A 16703-nucleotide genomic window follows, 5' to 3' on the forward strand; every position below is an offset into this window, starting at 1 on the left:
GAGATCCCCCTGAGATGAAGCTGAGAGTCTGGAGAGACCAGGGCACCCAGGGCTTGTGGGACTGAGTACCCGAGAGGAGAGAGCCACATGGGGAGAGCCCCAGGGGTCTGGGCGGTGTCCCCGGGAGCCTTCAGTGGAGAGCTCATCTGTGAATGCACGTGAGGAAACTTCCCAGCTCAGCCCGGGAAAGAAGCATCTCGAAGGACCAGAAGGCTAGGAATTCTGCCTGTCTCCACGAGCCAGGCTGGAAAACCTCATGATTCATGGCAAGACCTGAAAGGATCAAAATGCTTCCCAGTAAGAGCATTCCAGAAGCAAGCTTACAGCTGTGCATGGGAACACACAAATGCCTAGCACCCAACGAGGTAAAATTTACAACCTCCATTGGAATGCAGAGAAGCAGGGGGGAAAAAAAAAAAGCCCTGATGAAAATTGTCAATTAGAGAAGGGCATTTGAAGGTTTTATACCCATATTCCGTATGTTTAAAAAGGTAAGTAAAGGAGATGGGGAATAGCTCAGTGGTAGAGCACATGCCTAGCATGCACGAGGTCTTAGGTTCAATCCCCAGTGCCTCCATTAAAAATAATTAAATAAAAATAGAAAGACCAGTAAGGGAGGTGGGTAATAGCTCAGTGGTAGGCTGCGTGCTTAGCACGTGTGAGGTCCTAGGTTCAATCCCCAGGTCCTCCATTAACAAAATTTTAAAAAATTCTTTAAGTTAAATAAAATCATAGAAGATATATATATTTTTTAATTCATATGGATCTTTTAGAGATGAAGGCCGAAAACACCTGAGATTGAAAAGACACTGGATGGGATTAATGGCAGATTAGACGTCGCAGAAGAAAAACTTGATGAACCTGGAGACACAGCCATAGAAACGATCTGGGAGGAAACACAGAGAAGAATGAACCCAAAGGACAAAGGAAGAAAAGGGGGAAAGAGAGAGAAAGGAAGACCAGAGCTTCGTGAGCTGCCAACTTCAAATGTTCTAACACACGGGGAACTGGGGGCCCTGGAGGAGGGGGGACGTGGGCAGGGAAGTTCTCCCAGGAGACAGTGGCTGGAAAACTTCCAGACTTGAAGAAAACAAACCCACAGGTCCAAGAATTTCAACAAACTGCAAGAATAAAAAAGATGAAGAAAAATTATGCCAAAGCACATCATAATTAAATAGCTCAAAACTAGTAACAAAAAAACTTGGAAGCTGCCAGTCGGGGCATCATATACCTCAGTGGCAGGGCACATGCCCAGCATGCATGAGGTCCTGAGTTCAACCCCCAGTTCCTCTATTAAATAAATAAAAATAAACCTAATTGCCTCCCTCTCCAAAAATTAAAATAAAAAAAAAAACTGCCAGAGGAAAATGACACATCCTGCACAAATGAAGAAAGAGAAGGATGAGGTTTCTTACCCAAAACGTGAGCAAAAGGCCAGTGGAGCCGTGTCTCTAAAGCACGAAAAGAGAAGACCGTCCACCTAGAATTCTGCATGCAGTGGAGTATCTCAGAAACAAAGATGGCACGAAGATGTCCTTAGACACGTGAAGGCTAAAAGGACCTGTCTCCAGCAGACCAGCTCTGCCAGAAATGTTTCAGGAGGTCCTTCAGGAGGAAGGAAAATGATGCTGAGATGGAAATCTGGGTGAACACAAGGAATGAAGGACACTGGAAATGGGGAAAAAATATACATATATACACGTACATACACATATGCATATACGTGCGTGTGTATGTGTGTGTATATATATGTATATAAAATATATATACATTTTATAAGATTGTTGACTGTTTAAAATCATAACAGTGTACTGTGGAGTTGCAAAATGCATAACAGCACTGGCATAAAACCAAGAAAAGGAGGGCTGGCCGGGCCGCCTACTGCAGGTGCAGGCAGGGTGCCACGCAAAGGCAGCCCACACACGTGACCGTACCTTCTAAAGTGACCACGGGTGTAAGTCAGAGCTCATACGCCAACAGCAGAGATAAAAAGGACTCATTATCAAACACTGGTTTAATGCAAAGGAAGGCAGGAAAAAGAGAGAGGGGAAAAGGCCAGTTCGGACAGGGGTAAATAACAAAGAGAGAGAACCTAATGACATTGATAATCCTGTGAAATGGAGACACAGTGTAAGCTTTCCAGTTTAAAGGCAGAGGTTTCCAGCTTCGAAGAGGAAAAAAAAAAAAAAGCAAGATCCAACCACACGCTGCCTCTGAGAAACACGCTTGAGATGCAAGCACACGTGGGTTAAGAGTGAGAGGATGAGAGGAGTGGGCCGGGCTGACACCAGTTCCAGGAAGGCTGGATCCACATCAGACAAAGCAGACTCAGAGCGGAGCGGGTCCCTGAGCACAAAGGGGGCTATCCCATAACGGCAGTATCAGAAAGGCGTCCAGTCACCAAGAGCTCATCATAATCCTGGACGCTGACGTGCCTCACACCAGAGTTTCTTTTCAAGGGCACATGAGATATGTGCCAAGACAGACCCGCGTCTTCACACACGTAGGCTGGGAGTGCGCTCACACACCAGCTCAGCCAGGGCTCAAATTCTGGGAAGCTGGGCGGGCTGTCCCTGCAGCCTGCAGATAAGCGACCCCTATTTCCAGCACACAGCACAGCGAGGGGACTTGGCCAGATTCTCACGGGCCAGCACTTACGAGGCCTCAGGGAAAACCACTCTGAGGGACTCAGGTGGGCACGTGGGCAAACCCGGAAAGAGTGTGGGGTCCCCCATTCCCAAAGGGGCAGAGACGAGCTGTAACCAGGACTCTGGGGAGTTGGTGATGGCCACCCTGCAGTCCTCCCGGAGCAGTTGAGACCCCGTCTGACCCAGAGCAGGGCAGACAGGCTTGCGCGGCCCACCCTCACTCTTCCTTGCTTGGCCACGGCCCCCACTGTTGGGCTGTTTCACTTTCATCTAACTGAAAGCTTTCTTGCTGTAATCTGGACTTACTGCTCCCAGGTTTGCGTGCGTGGGGATGGTGGCCCGTGTGTCCACCTACTGGCTCACTGGATGCCCTGCTCCCCCCTACAAGCAGGAGGCAGTGTGGCCTTATGGTCAACCACACAGTCCTGGCGTCAGACACACTTAGTTTCAAATCCAAGTTCCACCCTCTCCGTGTGGCCCAGGGGCAGGTCGCTCCATCACTGGGCCTCTCTGTTGGGTGCCTGACTCTGCCACCGCTCCGGGCCCACAGGGGGTCGTGCTGGGCCGGCTGCTGTGTAGCTAGTTCTGTGGACCCTCACCTGCGTCTGCTGACTCGTCTCCCTGAGTCTTCTGTCCCCTCTTGGGACTCGGGGAGGCCACAGTGGCAGCATCTCCGCCCAGGTGTGAGCTGCAGGGGAGAGAGCGCTGCAGACCCAGCTCCGGCAACCAACAGTGCCTGTCCAAGACCCCCACCCCACCCTCTCCTACACTGGGCCCCAGCCGCAGGCCACACCTGGGTCTGGCTGTCATGGTGCTCTGAGAGGTCATCAGCTCCAGGTCCACATGCACCTGCGGCCGCTCCAGCTCCAAAGCCACTTCTGGCCTGGCCTGGGTCGAGTGTTTCTCCATCAGCCGCTGCTGGGAGCACAGGAAGGCAGTGTGCATCGTGGAGGGTGAACGGGGCAGCTGCACAACCGGGGGGCCAGGCCAGGTCCCAGGGAGGAGCCCAAGGCCCGACAAGCCTCCAACCTCAGGGACCTCATTTGTCCATCCTTCAAGGGGGGCCAGTACCCCCTATCTGCCCCCCAGAGAGGGCTGGACACGGCAGAGGTCCAGGGAGAGTGGCAGGTTCCCAGTGGATGGAGCACGGCCAGGGCCAGAGCATCCTGTAGGGGATGGGATGCCCGGGGCAGCTGCACGAAGGACACCTGGGGAGGAAACCGCAGCTCTGCATTCTGGCTGCAGAGGCCACAATTACTTAGCAATGCGATGCTGGAAACTGGCAGAAGGGGAAGAGAGAAAGGGAGACGGGGGGCCAGGTGTGTCTGTGCCGTTGTGCACGTGTGTACCCACGTAGACACACGTGAACACACAGGCATACATGCTGCCTCAGGTTCGGTTCCTCTCCCGGGAAGGCATCCCTAAAAGTACTGTGAGTGAGCGCAGCCCATCAGCAGTCCCCGGGACCAGGACCCAGGGGAGAAATAGTCACTTCGAGAAGGCTCACCACGTGCAGCCAGACCACAGACATAGCCTCCTGTCCTTGCCGGGGCTGAGGACCACCTTCCCCTTCACCAGGCGCTGCTGGGCCGCCCTGACCGGCAAGTGCAGCCTATCTGGTGGGGCTGAAGGATGCTGGCCCAGGGCGCTGGGTGGAGGTGGGCTCAGCGATGTGGCCCCCTCCCTTCCAGGGCAGACCCCCCATGGCATGGGTGCCCTCACACCTCAGCTCCTGAGCTCAATGGAGAACCCCCAGCTCAGGTGCCCACAAGCCCGAGTCACGGGCAGGTGGGAGGCACAGGCTGTCACCCCAGCCAGGGGCCCCCAGCACACTAGCAGAAAAAACATCCTGTTTCTGTCTAAAAAGATCAGCCAGCCAGCCCAGCGGGCAGCTGCGCTCTGCTCTTCTTGACATAGCTGGGGCCCACGATCCTGCCCCAGCCTGACCCATGCTTTCCACCAGTTCCGAAAAGGCAGGTGGTTCCCCACTTGGCCACAGATAGGCCACAGGATGGGGCTGGGCCGGCAGGAGGAGTGGGGCATGCTTGTGGCAGCCCTGGGAGGGTCACCAGCTGACCTCCAGCCGATGTTTGAAGAGCAGCTCCTCCAGGGCCTTCTGCGTCTCCCAGACCTCCAGCTCTGCCTGTCGGCGCAGAAGGGCCAGTGCCTGCTCCTGCTTCTGCTGGTCCAGCTGCAGGGAGGGCCCAAGCCTCAAGATTCCCCAGGGACCCGGCCTGCTGCCCCCCCATGGCTCCCTGGCAAGCCCTCAGCCTGAGAGGGCAGGCAGTGCCACCTCCAAGAACAGGGTCCTTTTCCGAGGGTTCCCCCACCCCATAGGAACACCCCCCCCCCAGCCCACCAACTTTATCCCCTGCCTGCAGCCTCGCCTCTGTCTGGGCCAGTCCAGTGGCTTTCTCCCCAGTCCAGGCTCCCCTCCCTCCCTCCGGCCAGGCTGAGGATCTGTCCAGCTCTCAAGTCTACAGTTCCCTGCCTCTGGGCCTCTTCTGCTCAGCCTCGGGGACTGAGGCTGCTCCCAGCTGACTCCCGATCAGAAGAGAAATAAAGGTGGCTCACCTTCAGTGACTCGAGGAAGCTCAGGGACTTCTGCTGGATGTCAGACAGCAGACCTGCGGAAACCACGGAGAAGGGCAGGTGAGTGGCCTCCCCTCGCTCAGTGTCCACGTCGCCCAGCCTGCAGGAAGACCCTCAGGGGAAGGGCCAGGAGGGGCTGCAGGCTGCAGGGGCGGGTGCAGGGGGGGACAGCGGTCCCCCAGGGGCAGTGACCCAAGTCGGCAGACACATGACCGGGGCCAAGAACATGGGCTTTGCTGCCAGACAGACCTCCACTCGTCACGCGTTCGCAGGGTGCCCTGGAACAAATCACTAGCCCATCGGAGCCTCGGCGGGGACGTCGGGGCGGTGAAATATCTGACACACGCTCAACGGGTGGCGGCCGTTATGGTGCACTAGTGATGATCATGGCCTGGTGGCTGCTCAGTGACACAGGCAGAGGGACACTGGGACTTTTCCAGAGTGGGAGCACAGAAACCTCAGCCCCTCCTCGAAGGCAGCCAAGGGGCTTCTCTTTCCTTTTCTGGCCCCAAAGACCCAGCCTGGGCTCTGCACCCTGTTGGCGCACTGGGCCCCTCGGAGGATGCCTGGGTGGGGGGCAGGCGGTGACTCTGTGGTCCGAAGGAGGTGCGGCTGGTACGCTCCTTCCTCACTCGAGCCTTCGTCTTCTTGGCCAGAGCCTGTGAGAGCCGTAGGGGGCCGCTCCCTCCCGGGCACAGGCCCCGGGTCTGTGGATGGTGGAGCCCCCCTGTGGCTCTTGGACGAGCTCCTCTGTCATCACTGGTGAGTGTGCAGAGAGGATGACATCCTTCTGACTGTGCCCTCCTTCCCAGAACAGAGCGTTCAGCTTCCCATGGTTAGAGCGAGCATAGAGCTGTGAACAATGGCTAAATCTCCTCCTGGCATTCCTACAGCCATGGAGAAACCTCGGAAGCAGTAAGCCTGGGGGGAGACGAGGGCTCTGGCCGCCTACTGAGCATGTGGAGTGCTGAGCACGTGGGGTGATGCCTGGGGCGCTCCCCACTCCTCCCAGCTGACTGGCCACCGCGGGAAATGCAGACGTTTCGAGGAACCGGTTTACGGTGTCTGTTGTGATCTGAAGTTCCCTCTAGAAAGGAACAGTCCACCCCTGCTTTGGTTTGTGGCCCTGGAGAGAGACTGGCCCTCCTGCAGGGGCCTGGGGGCTTCAGAGACCCAAGCCCCCAGCCCCGCGGCTTGAGGAGGGGCCTTCCTGGTCATCTGCAACCAGGCCAGCACCCCGGCAGGTCGCCAGGGAGACACGGTGCCCTGAGCTCTGAGCCCTGGGAGAAAGCAAGGTGGGCGTGGCCCTGGCTGGCCAAGCAGCTGACGGTCACCCTGCTGAGCAGAGGGTGGCACTGGCCTTGCTCCCCAACTCCTCTGATGACAATCAGGGAGGATCCCCAAGAACCCAACATGCCTGCACCCCAAAGCACCTGGCATTTGCAAGGGTTAACACCCGCTCAGCACGTGGCAGCTGTTCCTGTTGCCGATCATGGTGAGGATGACGGTGACCAGGTGTGTTTTCGGTGACAGGGCTGGGACTGGGGACCTGTGGCCTCAAACCGGAGTGAAGCCGATGGGGGACCCGCCCCAGGGGGAGGCCGCCGGGTCTGAGAGCCGCGGTTTCACTGTCTAATGGCAGCTGGCAGCCACACGTGCCACTTACATTTAAACTCAAATGAAAAGGAAACAGAATGTAAAAGTCCACTCTTTGGTCTCAGTAGCCACATTCCAACTGCCTGACAGTGGCCTGTGGTTGGTGGCTGCCACATTGGACAGCCCAGAATTTAGAACAGTTGCTTCATCCTTCGAAGGAAGTTGTATCGGACGACACTGGGCTAGATGTTTGCGTCTTCAAAGTGCCACTGGATGCTGGTCTAGACGTTTGTCTAGAAGTTTCGATTGGACTGCACTGCTGCCAGCGGCCGAGAGCTGGGCTGGAATCCCCGCTCTGCTGTTCACTGGTTGGAGGTGATAGGTGCCTCTCTGAACATCGGGTTCCTCCTCTGTAAACAGAGTCATGGGGATGGGACCTGCCCTGAGGTAGGGTGAGATCGATGAGATGCCGTGTGTGATGTGCAGTGCCTGGCCCAGAGGCACCTGGGGCCCTCAGGAGTTCATTCATGCTGTCAGCAGACATTCACCAAGCCCCCACATGTGGCAGGGGCTGTTCTAGGGGCCTGGGTTGCAACCAGAGCCAGGCCCTCAAGTTCCTGTGGCCACAGAGAGATGCACAAACATGAGTTTCACTCCCACTGAGCAGGTGTCACTGGGTGAACAGCGGCACCTGATCCAGCCCAAGTGTCATCTGGGAGGCTTCCTGGAGGAGGCATCTGATGGGAGCCCAGCACAGGCACTCTGGGTTGTGCTTACTGTTGGGTTTCTGGCCACCAAGCAGGAGCAGCTCAGGTTTCAGCTGACTCTTTGGGACTGCCCACAGCCTCAGGATAAAGAGATCCTGGCAGGGAATTTCAGTCCCCAAATGCACTGAGAGGTGGCCCTGCCCAGCCCTATCTGAAGGAGTGTCAGGGCAGCTGGGGACTCAGCCCTTTCATGCAGGAGGGGCTGAGAATTTGGGGTGTGCCCCCACCCCATTGCCCAACCTGCTCCCTACATCCTGGAGAGGAAGCCTGGAGGCAGAGCTGGGACAGGAGTGGGTTTTTCTGGAAGACCTGGCACCTGGCCTGCTGGGGTACAGCCCATGGAAGCTGCCAGGGGTGGGGGGTTGGGGGGAGCCTGGCCAACAGCTCCACCCACACCAGACCTCAGAGGCTCTGGGAGGATGTTCTCAGGGAAGAGGGCAGGGATGGGGAGGGAGCCCTCTGCTCTGTCTCTTTCCCCTGGAAGGCCTGGCAGGTGTGGGTGGGCCCCATGGCAGGCTGGGTTGGGTCCCCTTTCTCAGGAGGTCTATGGCCCAGCCCCTTGTGTGGCTGAGAGGCACCCCGGGGAAGGGACAGATCTGCACGAAGGGGCTGCTGACGTCAGTGTGCTTGCCCTCGCCCTGGCACGCAGGCTGTCCACGGAGTGCTCCCCCAGGGAGAGAGTAGTGGGAAGGCTCGCACCCGCCACAGCCCGACTCGTGGTCCGCAGTCCAAGTGACTTCTCCTTTCTACCAGCAATGACGGTTTCCTCCCTGAGGTGCCAAGAGGGTGCCCTTCTCTGCCCTCACCGTGGGCTCCAGGTGGGGCTGGCTGTCCCCCAAGACGCCATACCACCTCCCTGCCACCCCCTTGGGCGTCACTTGCCCAACCTGCATGGGCAGACACAGGTACAGGGCGCACTGGGGCTGTGTGTCCCTGGAGGACAGAGTGGCCAGGCGTTGGTGACCAGCAGCATTGAAAGCTAACAGCACTGCGGTGGTACCCTTGGGCAACTTCCTTTGCCCGAACTCCCTAGTCCCCACGTCACCCCAGACTGGGGGCAGCCGATGGCCCAGAGAGACAGGGCCACCTGAGCTGTCCTGGCTTTCTGGAACATGCAGCTGCGCCCAGGTTCCCCGAGCCTGCTCAAAGCCGGAAGCATGGCGAGGGGTGGGCAGAGAGCTGGCTTCCGAGTCCAGGCCGTGGTCCCAGCCCGTCATTCCTGGGCACCCGCACCCCGTCCCAGGCAGCTCATTGCCCCTCCTGGGAGAGGAAGGGCCAGAAACATCTACCCACTTCTGTGTAGAGTCGACCCCTTGGCACTTCTCACCCGGGACCTGACATACTGTGTGTGTCACTTGTGCACCTTCTGACCGCCCCCTCAACCAAAGGCAGGCGCCTAGGGGGCACGGTCCAGTCCCCGGTCAGTGCCAGGCTCAGCAGGGGCTCAGTGCGTCGGCGCTGAGTGAGCAGAGGGAGGGATGAAGAAGGGTCTAGTGGGCAGCTGGGGCTCTCAGCGCCTCGGGAGGCTGGGAGAGGCAGAGCCACGTCGGGCGCCCCAGCAGCCCCCTTCCCAGGCTGGGAGGGTCTCCCAGAGCATCAGGGTAGGGAGGCACAGAGCCCTCCTGCCTCAGAGGCCCGAGGCCCCGTCTACACATGTGTTTGTGTACACGCGCACGCACACACACACACACACACACACACACGTCAAGTAGCTCATACACGCCCCATCCCGGTGGGCTTGAGGAGCCTCTCTGCAGGAGTGTTTTGCAGCCTGAGGGCTCTGGTCCCCAGTCCCTTGTCCCATCTGGCTCGAGGGCCCTCTGTCTGCCAGGGAGGGCAGGTGTCTGTCTGGGAGGCTGCTGCTGGTCAGCCCCTTGGGAAGCTGCTCATCCATGAGGGGTCCATCACACACCCACCCCCAACCGCACTGGCCCTGTAGGGGCTGCTCTGAGCTCAGGTCTATGGGATTCCAGAGCCCAGGCACCAGGAGAAAACCAGGGCAGCTAACTGCCCCCCGGCCTTTCATAGGCCACTGGACCCCTCAGGTCTCACTGCCCCTCCTCGTGACACGGGCAACTCCATCTGGCTCTGTAAGAAGGTACAGGATTTATCAGGGCTGCTGGAGGCAACTGGGAGCAGGGGTTGGGGGTTCACTCTGAATGCACCTGCAGTGCACAGTTCTCCTACGGCCAGACGTGAGCATGTTTTATTCACATCCTTAAAACGTTTGAAGAAAATCAGCTGAAGCACAAAGATTAACAGCGAACAGGCATCCCAGGCCTCTCAGAGCAGCGCTCAGTTCCCAGTGCCGCGCCAGAACCCCTCCGTGAGCCCGCACTGAGCAGAGCATCCCCACGGTCCAGCCCTTGCCCCCTGCCACATGCCCCGGGAGCTCGGGCCGGCCTGCTGCCTGGACCAAGGCCCCGAACCCCAGAGGGCACCAGACGGGGGCACTATCCCCACGCCCCCTCCTATGCACCAGCTCTGTGGCCCTGGTCGTCTCCTCAGCTGTAACCCAGGAACAGAAACCCTCCAGCAGCATCAGAGAAGGCAGAGTGCTGGGCTGACAGAGGCTCTGAGGAAGTGCACCTCGGAGCAGCCCCAGGAGTGGAGCTGCTGATGAAACCAGCCATCAACCCTCTTGGGAGCAAGTGTCAGTCACGACAGAGGTGGGGCAAGAGCACATAGCAAGCAGCTGGGTCCCAAAAGCCTCCAAAAAACTTTAATACTGATGCGCAGATGCACTCCACATAGAAAAGGATCTCTCTACACCCGCAGAACGTCGCGGGGCGTCAGGCAGTGGAGGGAGTCCCCAGTGGACCTCCCTGGCCACCCGACCAGCCAGCCCAGGGCCTGTCCACAGGCTCGCCCTTACCGCAGCTCCGGGTGGTCCAGGGCGTGACCAAGCCCACCCCTCTGGCTGACCGCATCTCCTCCAGCCTCTGGGAGCCGCAGCAGGGATCTGGCATGGCTGGCGCCCCTCGTGAGCTGGAGACACACAAACATATTATGAGCAATGAATATCTGTGAGGCAGGAGGCAGCTGGGGGGCTGGGGTGGGAGCAACCCAAAGCAGCTCTCAGACCTAGTGTCCAGGGAGACCCACGGGCCAAAGCGGGGATGAGCTTGTGACTAGAGGTTCAGGAGGGCAGTGGTGAGCAGGTGGGCCCGCAGATGCCGCCACCTGTGTATTCCCCAGCTTGCCAGGGTCTGGTCTGCGACGCAGTGGCTCAGGGCTCTGCGCTCGGACCCGGGGGGACCAGCTCCTGGCAGCCTCCATGATCAGCGTTGGGGGCTGGGCCGGGGTCAGAGCGCCCTTTGCCTGAAAGCCCCCGACTGCCCTGGGTCTGCTCCTGCAAAACGGCTGCTCTGGTGTGACAGGCATGGGGCACGGCCTTCCTCCCTGTCCCCTCTGCCATCTGCTAAGGGGGACTGCCCACCAGGCCCAGAGTGGAGCAGGGCCCACACCTGAGCTCTGACGCTCACCACCTCTTCTCACGGCTGGCCCTGCCACCCTGTTCCACAGAAGGGCCTGAGCCAGCCGGGTGACCGGGAAGGCAGGAGTCAAGCTGGTCCAGTCGGACTCAGAAAACTGCCCTCGTCGGGGCGAGCTCAGCTCCCACCAAGGCTGGCCAGCATGCCCGCCCGGGGGAGGAGGAGGGCATGGTACTGGGCCCCCCCCCCCCGAGAAGGCAGCAGCCCAGGTGGGGCGGGAGAGCCGCCCAGCACAGATGGGCAGCTGCTGCCCAGACTGGAGGCCCTGGGGCAAGGAGGTGCGTGTGCCAAGCTTGGATGAGCAGTGTGCCCAAATTGCCTCACTTCATGTCTCATCAGCGCACATGACTGTCTGCCCTCACACCCAGGGACCAGGACCCCCTGGAGTGATTAAAGACGCTGGCCACACCCATGGGCCCTGGAGTCGGTCCCCGCTCCAACCCATGGCACGGGTGTCTGCTGAGCACCGGCCGTGCTTGCTGGGTGCTGTGCGGGCAGGTGTGGGTCACCCACTGCCCAGCCCTGCCCCCGCAGCCCACAGTCCTGCAGGGGAGATGGTGTAAAAACTATTCCAGAAAAAGGGAGCAGCCCTGGGGCTGAGACAAGGGATGCTGAGGTGGCGTTGGGCAGGCCCAGGGGCTGACCCCAGGGCGACCCCAGAGATGCCAGGGCAGGAGCGATGGGCGGGGGAGGGTTCCTGGAGGACACGGTGGGCAGAGGCTGCTCCAGGAATGCGTGGCCATGGAGGGAGGGGGGAAGCCGTCGCTGCAGGGTCTTCTCCAAGCTCTCTCACTCCCTCCTTCCCAGCCCGGAACTTAGGATGCTGTAACCCCCGCCTCAACAAGCAGCAGGCAGGAGCTACGCCCTCCAAGTCTCCCTTAAAGGAAATGCCACCAGTTGACAAGCCCCCGTCTGCCTCAGTTACCAGAGCAGAGTCGGCACACGTTCCCCACAGACGGATGGAGGGCTGATGTTTAGGTTCTGCAGGCCGCGTGGTCTCTGTCTCCGCGGAAACCACTCAACTCTGCCTCGGCAGCATGAGAGCAGCCATGCCCATTATGGAAATGATAAGCGTGGCTGTGTGCCTATAAAGCTTTATTTACAAATACAGGCAGTGTGTCTCAGGGTCTGTAGCTTGCTGACCACCAGTCTAGGTTTTCTGGAGCAGTGGTTCTTAAACTTTGGTGTGCACCAGAATCATCTAAGCACTGGGCCCATCCCCAGCATATCAGATTCAGGAGGGCTGGAGTGAGCCAGGAACTCTGCATTTCTAACAGGATCCCAGGGAGCCGTTTGAGAACCACTGGACCATGGAAAGAGCATAGTGGAAAAACCGTGGGCTCTGAAGTCCAAGCCGTGGGTCTGAATCGTGGCTTGTTCTCCCACAGGCTATGGGACCCTGAGCAAAGTCAGGACTCCTCTCTGAGCCTCAGCCTTACCATCTGTAAAATGGGGATGAGAACACATCCCTTAGGGTTGCTGTGCACACTGTGTGAGGTGTGGGAAGGCCTACAGGGTGACGGCGGGCACGTGGCAGGGGCACACACTCCACTGCTCTTCCTTCCAGACAGACTGGACACCCGGGCCCAAACCTGCTTGGGGGCAGGGAGACCTGGTGTCCTCACCGCATGATGCTGGTGACAAGCTCAGCTCGGCCCCCACTGGGCCCCTGAGTGCTGTGGTCCCAGCAGGGAAAGGGTGGGATGGAGACCCACCCAGCTCAGAAACTGGCCTCAGAGGCGTGGGACAGGCCAGGCCCTGGAGAGGGGACGTGTGACCTTCAGCCTTGAACTCACTCAGGCAGTGAGGGAGGTGACCAGAGGCACGGCCGCAAAGCAGCGCCATGGACCACTGTGTTAGAAGGGCAAGCCGAGCACCTCGCCTAGCAGTCCGAGAGGCCCAGCAAGGCCCTGGGCCCTGAGGCCCCGGCTCCAAGGGCGCTGGGCCGTCCAGGGTGCGTCTCTGGGATGGCCTATCTCTGCCCCTCTCTCCTTGCCTGGTCAGGGCTGTGGTGGGGAGGGGGACTCAGTGCCCTGGGAAGGCCGCATTGGTGGGGTGCCACAGGCAGGAACGCCCCAGAGGCCATGTGCCCTCCGCCCCTCGGCCCGGAGACTTTCTGGGTCTGGGCCCACAGGATCTTGCTGGCCATCCGGCAGCAGGACACACAGATATAAGATGTTCCCCTTGGAGCCTGGGGCACCAAAATTAACCTCTCAAGAATTCTCGCATTCCCCTCCCCTTCTCAAGGTCTAGAGGGGGCACTGGAGAGAGCCACAGGTATGGAAGACGGGCAGCCCAGCCCAATGCTGACCCCTACTGGTGGCAACAATTCAGTTCCAGCAACTGGATTGAGGCTGGCGAAGGAGTAGGGGAGGGTGAGGCAGTGTTGCAGGGAATCGAGGTGGATACAGCCACCCCCCATCTCCTAGGGAGGACTCTGAGGCTGGGAGGGACTCCTGGCTCCAAGCTACCCTGACCGCAGTCTCCACCCTCCGTTTCACCCTGTTAATGAGCTCTACACCCTCCAGCCGGACCCCCGAGGCCCTCCAAACTGGGCACCAAGCCCAGAACAGACCGGGAGAAGTAGGTGGTCAGGATCCCCTGGCATATCTCCTGGGTGGGCTCTGGCAACAGGTGCGTCCAGGCCCCTGGAGACCACCACTGGCCTGACCCCCTCTGGAAGGTCCCACACCCTTGGCTCTATCAAGCCTGGGGTCCCGGCGGACGTGTGGCCACCCAAGGTGAGAGAGCAGCCTAGGGAAAGGTTGCCTCAGGTGCTTCAGTCCCAGGACAGAGAGGTGAGGGGGCTGGGGTGTCAGGGAAGGACATGGGTGGGGCTGGGGACCGGGAGGAAGACTAGACAGGGACCCGTGCCTGCTCTGGCATCGGCAGGAGCCGCCAGGCAGCGGGGCAGGGGATGGGGCTGAAGGAACAGTTCTTGGGGTGGGGAAGGGAGGTCCTTGCAGGAAGAGACAGAACCCTAGGAAGACTGGAGGCCACAGCTGCTCAGTAAAGGTCAGATATCGGCAAAGAAGCAGTTCCCCTGTGCAGACTGACCTGCAGGGACCCTCGTGGACCAGAGATGCCCAATTAGTGGGGCCACAGGGCTGGGCCGGGGCAGGAAGGACGCCCCTCCTGGGAGGAGGAGTCAGGGCTAAGAGTGCCCGGGGGCACAGAGCAGGGACCCTGCATACTGGGGGCAAATGAGCTGGAGGACTGGTGGCTGCTCAGGCCACATCCCAGGCCAAGGCTGGGCTGGCCAGGTGGGCAGTGGGGCTGCCAAGGGCCCCCAGTGCCCATAGGCCAGTTATTTGTCTGTAGGTGGACTTGTACAAAGGGACCTGTGTGAAGGGGCCCCAGAGAAGGCCACAGCCAGTGCTGCTGATGGAGTCACAAGGAGGTGCCAGGGTCTGCGGACAGGTGAGAACTTGGACCTGGCGGTGGGGGGACCTGGAATAAGGACTGCCTGTGTCGGTGTCCCCTGGACACGATCAGACCGCCAGCTACACAGGGGGGCCTGGCCAGCAGTGTCCCCACTCGGCCTACCGCACATGGCCCCATCAGAGAGCCAGCACCGCCCGGTCCAAGTCCGAGCACCTCACCCCAGATGGGTCAGGAGCTGTGTCACTGCCCTGCCAGCCCTGGCTGCACCCAGACTCCTGGCCTTGGCCAGCATGGGCTGCGCACCAGGGGCACGAGGCTCTTGAGAGCAGGCACACGCAGGCTTACCTCCCTGCGAGGGGGCTGAGGGCCTGGAAGGGAGCCATGTTTCTTGCCAGCTTCTTGCCCAGGTCCAAACGTCCATCCTCCACGAAACCTTTGGAGAGACCGGCACCAGAACTTCACTTCTCACAAGTCGGCAGGAGGGGAGGAGCTGCTGGTTTGTGGGGAGTGAGGACGGGGTCCCCCACCCCCGCAGCAGGAAGGACCATGGTCCTGCTCCATGGCCCCTCTTAGGGAGGCAGGGCAGGGAGGCGGTGGGCACATTAGCTTCCAGACCAGGCCCCATCCCTCTTCTGGCCAGAGGCAAGATGGTGACAATAGCTGCAGAGGGACAGCTACGGTACTGTCATTGTACCCCCCTTTCAGGAGGAGAAACCAGTGTCAGGGAGGGAGTAGGGTCCCCTGGCCACTGGCGGGGCCGGTGGTCACCCAAGGCCCAGGTGCCAGCCCTACCTCGGGGCCTGCTGGCATGGTGGCCCCTTGGGCTCACGTCCTGCTGCTGCTGCTCCCAGCCAGGGCTCCAGGACGGCGTCTCACCGTCCGGGAAGGAGGTGGTGGAGAGAAGAGGCCTGGCCTGCGTGCTCGTCCAGTCCCAGGGCGCCCCTCCGCCCACATTGGCCACCAAGGCTCCGGGGCAGGCGGGGGTGCTGGAGCTCCAGGGGTGCGGGTCCAGGACCGCGTCCCCCAGAGTGTCCACGGCCTCGGACCTACGCAGCTTGTCAGTCAGGATGTCAATCCGCTGCTTCAGGATGTTGGCCATGGTCTCCAGGGCCTGCAGTCGGGCCTCCTTGTACCGGAAGTGCAGGGGGCCCGCCATGCCCAGGCGCTCGGACTCCTCGGGGTCCAGGTAGATACACAGCCCTGGGCGCGGGCAGGGGGTGGTCAGGTCCTGGAGCTTCAGGGGGCCCTGGGAGGACCGGGCGGACATGAGCAGGGGGGCGCCCTCCCAGCCAGCTCTGGGGCCTCTTGACTTTCGAGTCTCGGCAGGGTTCAAGGCTCTGTTCAAACACAGGCAGAAGCTGCAGGGAGAGAGGGGAAGAGGGTCAGCCCTGGGTTAGCCGTCTCCAGCCCCACATGCGAAACACGCATGTGCAAGGGTGCCCGTGGCGGCAGCGTCTGCAACAGACCCAGCTGGTCTGTTTATGACCCGGGGGTGGTTCCCGGGCGTCCGTACAACAGACCGCACGTGGCTGTTGGAAGGACGGAGGACAATTGGCAGTGATTTCTTGTATGTGATATCTACGGCACTGGTAACGAAGGAAAATAGACAAATTGGGCTACTTCAAAATTAAAGGCGTATATACATGAAAAGTCACGGTCAGCAGAATGAAAAGGCGACCTACAGAATATGAGGAAGCGTTTACAAGCCACAGGTCTGACTGGGCATCACTCTCCTTAATATTCAAAGACCTCCTACAGCTCAACAACAACAACAACAACAACAACAACAACAACAACAACAACAGCAACAAAGAAGCCCAAATAACCTGATTGAAAAACGGGCAAAGAACTTGAATAGACATTTCTCCAAAGACATACACGTGAAAAGATGCTGAACATTACTGATCATCAGGGAAATGCAGTCAAATCCACAGTGAGATACCACCTTACACCCATTAGGATGGCTACTGTTAAAACAAAGAAGGAAAGAAAGGAAGAGAGGAAGAGAGGAAGGAAGGAAGGAAAGAAGGAAGAAAACAAGTGTTGATAAGGATTTGGAGAAATTGGAACCCTTGTGCATTGTTGGTGGAATGTGAGATGGTGCAGCTGCTATGGAAAACAGTAAGGAATTCCCTCAAAAGCTAAGATTCCCCTATGACCCAGCAAGTCTACTTCGGAGTATATATCACAAAAACTTGAAAGCAGGGACTTGAAGAGATATT

The 16703-nt window shown here is 59.3% G+C and overlaps 1 protein-coding gene across 16 annotated transcripts in view; it reads right to left on the reverse strand.

Annotated features, from left to right (window-relative positions):
• Positions 1-16703, reverse strand: part of CCDC187 (coiled-coil domain containing 187) — a 52573-nt gene that overhangs the window by 17227 nt on the left and 18643 nt on the right. For 13 of the 16 annotated variants that reach the window (XR_012506598.1, XR_012506597.1, XM_074362527.1 and 10 more), the window contains 7 exons: positions 15274-15839; positions 14827-14914; positions 10479-10591; positions 5223-5275; positions 4726-4839; positions 3442-3566; positions 3248-3336 (listed from right to left, as the gene is read on the reverse strand). Coding sequence is in view for 14 of the 16 variants with exons in the window: in XM_074362527.1 (XP_074218628.1) it covers positions 3248-3336; positions 3442-3566; positions 4726-4839; positions 5223-5275; positions 10479-10591; positions 14827-14914; positions 15274-15839 (1148 nt within the window). In the remaining 2 variants the exon portion in view is untranslated. The remainder of the gene's footprint in view (positions 1-3247; positions 3337-3441; positions 3567-4725; positions 4840-5222; positions 5276-10478; positions 10592-14826; positions 14915-15273; positions 15840-16703) is intronic. The other 3 variants (XM_074362517.1, XM_074362525.1, XM_074362524.1) reach the window with 3 other exon arrangements.

This window comes from Camelus bactrianus, chromosome 4, assembly GCF_048773025.1.
Source record: "Camelus bactrianus isolate YW-2024 breed Bactrian camel chromosome 4, ASM4877302v1, whole genome shotgun sequence".
In the NCBI taxonomy this organism is placed as follows: domain Eukaryota; kingdom Metazoa; phylum Chordata; class Mammalia; order Artiodactyla; family Camelidae; genus Camelus; species Camelus bactrianus.